This window comes from Rissa tridactyla, chromosome 11 (assembly GCF_028500815.1).
Source record: "Rissa tridactyla isolate bRisTri1 chromosome 11, bRisTri1.patW.cur.20221130, whole genome shotgun sequence".
In the NCBI taxonomy this organism is placed as follows: Eukaryota; Metazoa; Chordata; class Aves; order Charadriiformes; family Laridae; genus Rissa; species Rissa tridactyla.
The window spans coordinates 20,184,862-20,195,844 of NC_071476.1; the positions used below are offsets into that span (position 1 = coordinate 20,184,862).

The 10,983-nt window shown below is 62.0% G+C and overlaps 1 protein-coding gene across 2 annotated transcripts in view; it reads right to left on the reverse strand.

Annotated features, from left to right (window-relative positions):
* Positions 1-7,968, reverse strand: part of PCDH1 (protocadherin 1) — a 55,975-nt gene extending 48,007 nt beyond the window's left edge. For both annotated transcript variants that reach the window (XM_054217425.1, XM_054217426.1), the window contains exons 1-2: positions 7,638-7,968; positions 864-1,678 (exon numbers count right to left, since the gene is read on the reverse strand). In XM_054217425.1, coding sequence (XP_054073400.1) covers positions 864-1,678; positions 7,638-7,701 — 879 coding nt within the window. In that variant the 5' untranslated portion in view covers positions 7,702-7,968. The remainder of the gene's footprint in view (positions 1-863; positions 1,679-7,637) is intronic.
* Positions 7,969-10,983: the final 3,015 nt, after the last annotated feature.

Here is a 10,983-nt window from a genome sequence, read left to right on the forward strand (position 1 = left end):
CTCCACTCACAAAAAAAGCGGAAGTCATTTTCCCCCTGAAAGATAAAAGCTGAGCAATGGCAGCAGCGGCGGCATCTCAGCCCATTCTCCTCCTGGCCGTGCGGCTCCCTTATCTGCTTCCAACTTCCATTCTCTTAACAGTGAAAAATGAATTCTTAAAAAATTCACATCAGAATTAGCAAGCAGATGAGAGCTGGCCGCGCTCCGCTTATTAAGATGGCAGCTGCAGATAAACAGATGTCGGCTACTATCATCTCAATGCCCCCTCCAAGCCAAATCCACCGAGATCCATCCCCTCGGGCTCCCTTGGCCAGTTTGCGCCACTGCCAGAGATGGAACAGAGCTGCTGGACTCCGCAGACAGCAAAGCACCCCCAGGGTCATGGGCAGCACCCCCCGGATGGGCAGCAGGGATGCTGCCTGCCCCCCACCTCCTGCGAGAGACGGAGTTTCCATGGAGTGGCCAAGGGAATGCAACTTATGAAAGGGTCTATGTATTGTCTGCGGGCAGCATTGAGGCCGGTCTGGCATGAAGTCAGGCTCCCCGTGGACCTCGGGTCCCAGCCCTCCCCGTAACCCAGCGCCAGGCTCCCGCACACCCGCCAGCGCTGCTGCTGCCCCACAGTCACGTCCCACAGCCCCCGCTACTGCTGCACCTTCCTGCCCATCCTTTCCAACCTCATTTTAGTGGATGTGGCGTCCTAGGGACCTGCCCACCCGGTGGCCCTGGGTGACACTATGGGCTCCTACGGCTTGCTTCTAGGCTCTCTCCTCCCCTGAAGCGCTGTGGCAGCAAGCAACCATATAAATGCTTCCCGAGCTGTCCCTGCTCCAGCGAGGCAGGAAAGAAGCCCCTGCACTCACCTGGAGGACAGAGTGTCCCACGGGGCTGTTTTCGGAGAGCTCGGCCTCGTACAGAGCCTTCTCAAACTTGGGTGCGTTGTCGTTCATGTCCAGGATGGTGATGCGAAGCAGGGCGCTGCTCGCTCGTGGCGGGTTGCCTCCATCCTGCACCTTGATGGTCAGGTCGTAGGAGTCCCACTGCTCCCGGTCCAGATTCCCCATGACAATCAGCTGCGGCTGCTTCTCATCCTGATCCTCTGCCACCTGCAGCCCAAAGAGCTCCTGGGCCTCAGGACCAGCCATCAGCTCATAGGAGGCAACACCGTTGGGGCCTGAGTCCCGGTCCATGGCCAGGGGGATGGGGAAGAGCGTCCCAATGTTGGTGTTTTCAGGGATGGACAGAGTGAGAACAGGTGAGGCAAAGTTGGGGGTGTTGTCATTGATATCGAGCACCTCTATCTGCCCCTCGAGCAGACGCGGGCTGCTGTTCAAGATCAGGTCAGTGATGGACACTTCAAACTCCAGGTAGCAGGGGTCTCCGGGTAGGAGGTGCTGGCAGTCACGCAAGCTCTCCCGGTCGATGGAGGTCTCTGTGGTGTAAATGTCCCCAGTCTTGCCATCCACGCGTAGGTATGGGGCCCCCACTTCCAGCTTGTAGAGATGTCCCACATCTGGGAAGCCGTAGTCAGAAGCCAGGCTCCCTATGAGGGTGTTGGGGGGTTGCTCCTCCTGTACTTTGTAGACCACACGCGTCCCAGAGACCAGGGCAGGGAGCTGGAAGAGGAGCCACAGGCCCAGGCAGGGTGCCAGGGGGTTCATCCTGCACTGTAGGGGAGCTGGAAGGAGACACAGACACCGGAGGTTAGGCAGCTCCAGGCCCTGGGGACCGCTCTGCCCCAGCCCGCTTCCCCGGCGTATCCTTTCGGGTGCATCCCCTGTGCCATGCAGGACTGCATGAGGTGCCAAAGCAGCCCCCACAAAGGGAAGGGACTTCAAGGGCTCGCCTGGCAGAGCTGGCCCCAGCCCTGGTCTCCTGGCAACCTCCACAAGCAAGTGCCCGGGAGGACCGGTCCCGGCTTGCAAAGTTCCTGCAATGCCCTGCTGGAATGAGCCACCCAGTCATTGAAACCTCAGCCCTGGCTTCCTGTCACTTGCAGGAAGCCACTCCTGCCACTGTCCACCCTCTTTGTCACCACGCAAACTGTAATTAGACCCAACGAGGCACACTAACAGGGTGGACTGCACGCAGCCTGCTGCCAGCAACCCGATGGGAGCCGGCCAGGCTCCGAGACAGCTTCTCACCACAGAAACACAGGAGCATTGTGTGCCACGCACTACGGGGGCACTGCCTGCCACGCACGGCGGGGACACAGCGGCACTGCATGCGTCTGCCAGCCCTGCAGAAACAGGAGCACCAAAAGGAGGGCAGGGGCTCTGCCTGCTTTGCAGGGATGCGGGGCTGCCACCCATCCAGTGCTGCAGGGACATGGCGCACTGCAGGGATGCAGGGCTGCCTCCCATCCAGCGCTGCAGGGACACGGGGCACCGCAGGGACGCAGGGATGCCACCCGTCAGGCACTGCAGGGACATGGGGCACTGCAGGGCTGCAACCCATCCAGCACTGCAGGGACACAGGGCACTGAAGGGATGCAGGGCTGTCACCCAGCAGGCACTGCAGGGACATGGGGCACCGCAGGGACGCAGGGCTGCTGCCCATCCAGCACTGCAGGGACACGGGGCAGTGCCAGGATACAGAGCTACCTGCCATCCATCACTGCAGGGATTCAGGGCTCTGCCTGCAGTGCAGGAATACAGCCCATCCATCACTGCAGGGACCCAGGGCTCTGCCACAGCAGGGACAGAGCAGCACTGCCCTCCCTGCACTGCCAACACAGCAGCGCTGCCAGCCTCGCACTGCGAGATGCGAAGGCACCACCCATCCGGCACTGCAGGGATGCAGGAGCCCCGAGCATCATCCGTCCTGCACTGCACGCAGGGCACTGCCATCCACCTGTGCCCCTCGCAGAAAGAGGGGCGCTGCCCAGCCCTGGATTGGGGGAATGCAGACTCACTGCCCACCCTGCATGGCAGCGCAGATGTACCCCGCCGGGCAGAGCCCCCGCCTCCCCAAGGAGCAGCTGCACTGCACAGCCCCGGCACACTGCGATGGGAGACACAGCATCTCCCCTCTGCTGCACAGTCACTAGGCAACCCCACACCCTGTGCCAGCAAATACTGTTCCCTTCCCTCACTGCAGACGCACTGTTCCTTCCCGCTGCCTCCCACTCCAGGCTGGGACACTGCACGCACGCACTGGGTGCCCACCCAGTGCCAGCGTCCACCCCACCCGCTGCAGAGGCAGTGCCAGCAGCACTGCCCCCCTGCATTGCAGAGACACACACTGCACACGCTGCACCGCAGGCACCCGGCCACTGGAAACCTCCTCCCAGTATGCACACACTGCAGAGGCAGTGCCAGGCGCATCGCCAGCCCCATTGAGACCATCCCCTTCTGCTCCCTGTCACCAAGATCCTGCCTGGTGCTGTGCTTGGCCACCAGATTTCCCGTCACCCACTTCCCGTTCTGGGAACACACCTTATTTCTCCAGCGGCCAGGCGCACCCACGCAGCTTCTGCCGAGCCGTGAGGATGAAGGGGAACAGCCCAGGTCACTGGCACTCAGGAAGCCCAGTGGCTGGATGCCCTAAAATTACCAGGCAGAAGCATCTGCCATGGCCCCACAGCAGCAGCAGCCCTCTCTTGCCAACACCATCGTTCCCTCTCTCCGTACTCTGCACCCAGCCTGTGGGATGGGAGAGGGCTCCACCACCATCTGTGGTGCCACATAGCAAATGCCTAATTCCTGGTTATCCCAGCATTGTACAGATCCTCAACAAGTGGAGCATCCTGCACTGTCCACCCTTGGTACTTCCCACAAGCCAGCAGCTCCCAGTCCCACCACCCCTCCCGCTTCTCCATGGCCAATTGCCTCATTGGTGGCATGGAGAGAAGAGCTCTCCCTCCGCAGGTGAAAATACATCTCTGTGCCTGGAGATGGAACTATGGTCCTGAAGCCTGGCTTGACTCTGCTTCCTTGTCCCGCACGCAGCCTTCATGCGGAGAAGAGGTATTTCCACCTTGCCGAGGACATGCGTAACTGTCCAAACCGGCGCTGTGTGCAGATACCTCTGAGCTGTACGTCCCCAGGAGGAAGGGAAGAAACAAACAAGACTTATTCCATCCCACCAACGCATCTCTGCATCAATACAGGCAAAACACAGCCAGGCGTGAACACGCACACGCATGTGTCCGCATATCCGGCTGTGCACTGTGTACGTGCACCTGCCCAGAGCACCACTGTGCGTCTGTAGGAAGAAACGTACGTGTGCACGCATGTCCCTTAGCAGGGCATGCAGGCATGCCACACGTGTGGGCACTGCGAGGAGCACATCCCTGCCTGTGCCAAGACAGGCACCAGGACATAACTTTGCCTCCCTGCCCCAAGCGCACGTGTGTGTGCACCCAGCAACGCGTGTACATGCGCTGGTGGGGGGGAATGCGCGCATGCCCCTGTCGCCACTGGCTGTGCATGTGCATGATGTCACCCCCTGCGTGTGCCGGGACATGCGTGTGTCTGCCCGCAGCGGGCGAGTGCGCTCACACTGGACCCCCCCCGGCCCCGACACACATCCACCTGCTTTCACAGGGTGCCCGAACCCGCACTGAGCTTCGTCACCCTGTTGCCCTGCGGTCCCTTTGGAAATGGACAGGGAGCAGGGGGAGCCCCGGGAAGGTGCTCCCAGAGGATGCCCCAGACGGGAGAGGCACCCATGCCCGCTGCCCGTCTGTTTGCACAAGGCTGTTTGCACTGGGCTGGGCCATGACTGCCAATGACGTAGCGCCGTCCTGACTAAGCCTTGATGTGAGGTGGAAGATGGCAGGTAAAGGTGAAAGTCCCAATGCGGGGCGATGCCTCGCATGGCCCTGACTGAGCCAGGAGGGAGCTGGAAACGCCAGGAGCCCTGTGCCAGCCTGGAGGAGGAAGGGAGTCACCCAAGGGTGCCCAGCACCCATGCGTTCTGCTCCGATAAAGGGGCTGGAGCCTGAACCCAAGCCCCATTCCCACAGGTGAAGGAAACCTCCAAAGGAGGGAGGCTGGAGGAAGAGAGGGGCTGGGAAGCCGAGCGGGACCATCGCCCCATAAGGGATTGCCGGCGGGCACGAGGGGCCCCGGGTTCACGGGGGTGAGGAATCCTGCTTGGCGCCTAGGGGTGCGAATGACACAGCGCAGACGTGAGAGCCCAGAGCTGGGTGTGAGGAGGAGGAGGAGGATAAGGAGGAGGAGGAGGCGGCGGCGGCGGAAGCCTCCACCACTGGGGAAAAGCACGTCTGTGCAGGAGACAGAGGCTTCCCAGGGGCCAGTCCAAGGCATCGGGGCTATTTTCCCATGGGATCTAAGGATCATCCCACACTTTCTTCTCCGGTGCCAGGCACCTTTTTCCGACCTGCTGGCAGAGCACAGAGTGCTTAAAAATAAAAACCCCTCCCAAAACAACTATTTCTCCACACACACAATTCTCCCTACGGGGAGAGTGTGAGAGAGACTGAACCACATGAGAGAGGCGTTAGTCACGCTGCTTAATGCATGACTGGGAAGCTCTTGGAGGACAGTGGCATGCAAAATCCTACAGAATCTAGCCACCCCCACCCCCCAAAAAAAACCCCAACACCCAAATGAGAGAGGTTATAAAGCGCCGCGAATTTAAGCAACTGCTTGAACAAGCCTTTGCTCCCTGTGATTCCCACAGCCCCTTGGCCCCATTCCACAGAAGGCAGCACCGCTCCGGGAATGGGCACCAAAGTCCACCCTCTTATTGCTCCCAACGGCTGATTGCGTGGCTTGGAGCCATGCTTACAAGTCTATCCAAACCCTGCACCGAGCACACAAGTACTAATCCCCCCCCCCCCGCCAGACGCCTCCCCCAAGCTCTGCTCTGACGCTGGGAGCTGAAGCAACATCCCAGCAAGCAGCAAATGCTAATCACAGCTCCACTCCGCGCAAGGGGCTGAGATCAAGGACCATATTGTCCAAAAAACGGCCACTGATGTTCAGTCCGGCATCAAAGGCACGGATGGGGCTGAATCCTGGGCATTTTATGGCATGTCCCACAGTTTCCTTCGGCTCTGGCTGCCACTGTGGCTGTGTGGCATTTATCGAGCCTGGGCCCAAACTCCCCGAGCCAGAGCACCCGACAAGGAGGAACCCCACTCGCTTGTGAAGAGCTTTACCCGCAAAATCATCCTCTAGGAGCTACATGGTGATGAGAAGAGGGTGAAGCCTGGGGCCCTCCCTTCTTCTCCACATCCTTTCCAACTCCGGCAGCCAGTGAGGCAGAAACCTGTCAGAGCCTCCCCAGGGCGGCAGCCCCCATCCTCCCACCCCGGCGGTCCCCCACAGCCCCTCTGGGATCCTGCAGGCTCCTGTCCCGCCCCTTGCCACTATCCCGCTCGCCATCCCGGCCTGGAGGAAGGTAAAAATGCCGCGGGCCTGAAACACCCAGCCAGGGCCGCAGGGAGCCGGCAGCAGCGAGAGCGGCTCTTCTCCAGGACCGCAGCCCGGAGGGGCTGGGGGGGAGCTTGGGGAGGGGGAATAAGGGACCCCCTACCTTGCAGGGTGCCGGGGAGAGCCGCGGCTCCCGGCCCCAACCCGCCCCCGCCGGCTGGGAGGGAGGATGGAGGCCGGGCTCCGCTGCCCGGCCCCCGGCCGGGCTGCCCGGGCTGAGGCTCCGGCAGCACCCGGCAGCGCCGGCTTCGGCCACCGGAGCTCCCCGGCGAGCCCCGGGGGGATGGACGAGGAGCCTGCCGCCTCCTCGCACACACACACAGACACAGACACACACACTGCACACACACACACACAGGCACCCACGCACCCACCCGCGGAAAACAGACGGGAGCCGCTCTCCCGGCACCGGCTTCACACTGGCGTCCAGGCAGGGAAAGGGGCATTTTCTGAGACACAGGCACGCACCCTCCGCTGACACACGCACACACACCCCCTCTGTAACACACGCCGACACACACTCCCGGCACACACACGCAACCGGCACCTCGACACGCACGCCGCTCCTGTAACCCACAGCCCGCTGGCACACGCAGGGACAACCCCCGCCACGGACACGCAGGGGTGTTACACCTGCCAGACCCCCTTCACTCCGCTCCTCTCACGCACACACGCACACAAACGCACACAAACACACACACACAGCCGGGCTCCGAGCCCCCAGCGCTCGCCCCGGCTCCCGGCTCACCCGCAACTTCCCCCGCTCCCACGCACCAGCGCACCCGGAGCCGCGCTCCCACCCCGGCTGCGCACACCCAGGGCTGGATGGGGGGACGGGCACCCACCCACCGCCACCCCACCCCCGACGGCGAAAAATCAAAAAAAACACCCTCACCCCAACACAGCCGCGCACCCACGGCCACCCCCCGCCATCCACCGCCAAAGCACGCAGCCCACCGCCACCCCCCGCCGCCCACCCTGCCCCGCTCCGTTCCGCACAACAAGTGGCAGCGCCGGGCGGGACCGGTAACCGGCAACCGCCGCTGCCCGCGGAGCTCCGCGCCTCGCGGAGAAGAGCGGAGCTCGGCGGGGATGCTCGCCAGCGCCGCTCCCCGCCGCCGCCCGGCCCCGCGCTCCCGCACAGCGGCGGGTTCCCACCCGGGGCATCCCGCACCGCTCCGCAGCTCTCCGCGGCCGCGGGGCGGGGGCTCCCGGCCCTGCCGCAGCTCTTACTTGGATGCGGACGGCGTTGCGCTCCGTGCCGGCCCCTTGCGCGCTGATCCAGCGGCGTCTGCATCGCCTCCTCCCCGCCGGGACCGGGCTCCCCCCACCCCACCCCCCCGGCTCCTCTGGATCGTTATCCACGGATGAAAAGCAAATTTAAAAAAAAAAAAAAAATTAAAAAAGAAAAAGATAAAATAAAAAAGGGGGGGAGGGCAAAAATAAAAAGTCCCGTGGGAACCGCCCCCCCCCTCCCCCGGGCCGGGGCTGCGGCTCCTCCGGCGGAGCGGCGGCGGCAGGGCTGGCGGCAGCCCCGGTGGGCAGCTCCGTCCGTGCCCGCCTCCGTCCCTCGGTGTGTGTGAGGATGTGCAAGGGAAGCGCAGCGCAGGCACGGCCCCTTCCCACCCCCCCCCCCCTTTTTCCCCGCTGCCTCCGCCTCTCGCCGCCACCACGGGGAGGTGGAGCTCCGGCTCCTTATCAGATCCCCAGCCCCAGCCGGGACGAACGGGCACCGGTAACCGGGCAGAGCCGCCCGCCCGTCTCCGGGCTGCGGGCACCGCGCTAAGCCCCATAGCGGTGGAGGGGGGGGGGGGGCTGTCCCCGCAGCCCCCCGGGACCCCCTCACTCCAGGGACCCTTTCGCTCAAGTGTGGGACGGGTCTCCCCTTTTGCTCCCCTCCCAATGCTCTTATTCATTCATTCATTCGTTCATTCATTCATTTCTTTTTACACCTGGTAAAAAGAAATTTCTTCACGCCCCCCCAGCCCCTGCATGCAGAAAGGGGGCCCGCCCGGCAGCGCACCCCGCTGCGCTAAGGCGAGCACCCCTCCACGTGAGTGAGCCCACCGGGGGGTTCAGGTCCCCCCACATCCAAGGAGGGCTCCTGGCAGGCTGCAAGCAATGGCTCTGGCAGCCCTGCCCGGGTGAGGTGTTGGGGACAGGAAAAGCAACTGTCACCTCCTGCCACACCTGGGTGAATCATGCTTTTATTGCAGGGTGTCAGGACTCGGGAGCAGAGAGCACCTCTGAGCTCCCAAAAGCACCTGCAAGCTCCTGGCTTGCCCTTGCCGTGCTGTCACAAGCTCCGCCACCTCAGCTGGGTCCTCACTTGCCCCGTGGGACCTCGGATGGGCGAGCGCAAGTCCCAGGGGGACTGGGGACAGCGTGTTCCAGGGGTGTCCCTTCCCTCGGTGCCTTCACTAGCCCCTGTGTTCCTGCCAGGAGACCAGTGCTCCCTGCCAGTGGGCTGGATCTGCAGCCTGGCCTCGCCAAAGGCCTCAAACGCTCCCAGCTGGAGATGCTGGGGTGGCTGTCAGCACCCCGTGAGGGGCCGGGCACCCCACAGGGGCCGCAGGACCCCTCCCCAAGCAGCACCCTCCTTCTCGGTGGGTTGCAGTGCGGATTTCTCGCCAGGATGCTGGAAAGTCCTTTCTGCTTCGCCGCCGCAGTGTGAGGATGGGAGCGTTGCTTCCCGCTGAGCTACGCCAACCTGTTGCACAGCTCCCTTCGCCGCACACATGCTCGGCTCGGCTGACATGACTGCACCATCTAGAGGCTGCGCTGGCCTGCTCGGAGCAGCCCTGGCTCCAGCTCACCCCAAATCCCCCCGCTTTTCCCCCACAAGAAAGGAGCTTAGCCCCTGGCAGGGCTTCCTCCTGCTGGGCAGGAGAAAGGGGCTGGAGAGTCGTCCCCTCTGGGTGGAAAACCCTGCCCTCCTCCGAGGATTTCCTGAAGCGGAGCCATCTCTCCTGCTACAGAGGCGTCAGCTTCTCTGTGGCTGTGTGTTGGTTGGTTGTTTGGTTTGGTTTTTTTCTGGGTGTCAATTCTCATGAAGCTAATTTAGCAGAAGATGCGAAGCGAGAATCTGGGGAAGGTCAAAACCCACTGTGGAAGGGCAGGGAAAGGAGCTGTGGGGTTTTGTCAGGGTTTACCCTGCTGATATAGCGTGAGCTGGGGATCTGGACAGAGAGAGTGGAATGAAACTCTCTGGGGACAAGATGAGATTTAATTTATCAGTCACTGGCAGCCCTCCTTGGAGGGCTGGAGAGCTGTAGCAAAGGGGAGAGCTGAGGAAGTGACCCTACGGGTCCAAGGCTGGCTGTGGAGCGGTGAAGGCAAACTTAAGAGATCGCAGGAGACCAAAGGTTTCCATTTCGCAAGAGGTACAGGTAGTCGATAGACAGGCTGCGCAGGGAGCCGCCGGGGAAGTTGTCCGTGCAGGCACTTTACCGGATGCCACCTATTTGCTGGGGACCAGTGCCTGCCATCTGCAGCCTCTGCTCAGGCGTGTTTCTTAGAGATGGGTCCAGACTCTAAGATTGTGATGGGAAAAAGTGTCCCAGCCTCAGGACCTACCTCTTTCCAGCCCAAGGGAGCTGCCTGGCAGGAGTAATTAGTCTGTCTCTACCTTCTTCCTCCGCCCGCTGCCTCTGAAAGTGGCCAGGCTCCTCCCCGAGCGCTCCTTGCCCTCTGACAGCAAGGAAAAGCCCGATGCTGGCATTGTCGCTCCCTGTCCTCCCTTTGCTTGGGCGTTATAATGTGAGTCACCGGTCCTCACCTTGCCTTCATCATTTCCCAAAAAACAAAGCCAGTCTAAGCTACGGGAAATGATCAAACTGCTGCTTTGGCCACTGAGTTATTTCATGAGACCTTCCGGGTCCTTCCCACCCACCTGCCCCAGTGCTGGCAGTGTCACCATCCCTGGAGATGCTGCTGGAGGCGCTGGCTGGCCCAGTGAAGCGGGTACCCGGTGCCGGGATGCTCCGGCGTCACACAGAGACAGCTGCTTCGTGGTGCCGGTGGGGCCCTGTCAGAAGAACAAAGCCTGCGAGGGAAGAGCATCCAGCTAAATCTCTGGGAAAGCGAGAAGAAAGGGAAACACGGAGAGCAAATGAACCTTACAAGAGAATAAATACCCCCTCCCCAACACACACACGCAGCAACCTGGCTGCCGTCTGCTGCAAGGAGTTCAAAGGCTCTTCTGTTCTCTCTCTCATCAGCTCTGGGCTCCGCAGGAGAAGCAGCAGCGCGGATTTGGGCAGCAAATGCTAATAACACAGATGTTCTGACAATTTGCTTGTTTCTACAATTAAAAACAAAAAGATCCTCAAAACCCAAATGCAAGGAAATGAGCACATTAAAGAACTTCTCCTCCGTGTGCCTACCGCTTAATGAAGGGATGCAGGTTTGCCGTGGCGGGGGGGGGGAAGGGGCTGGATCCGGAGCCCAATCCAGAGCGGGATGCTGCGGGAGAGTCACAGCCCTCGGACCGCACCGTGCTGGTGAGCGCAAGCTGGGAGACGCGCTGGCCACGGGCCGCAGGCAGCCGAGTCTCATGCCGGCATCCATGGAGGGGCCG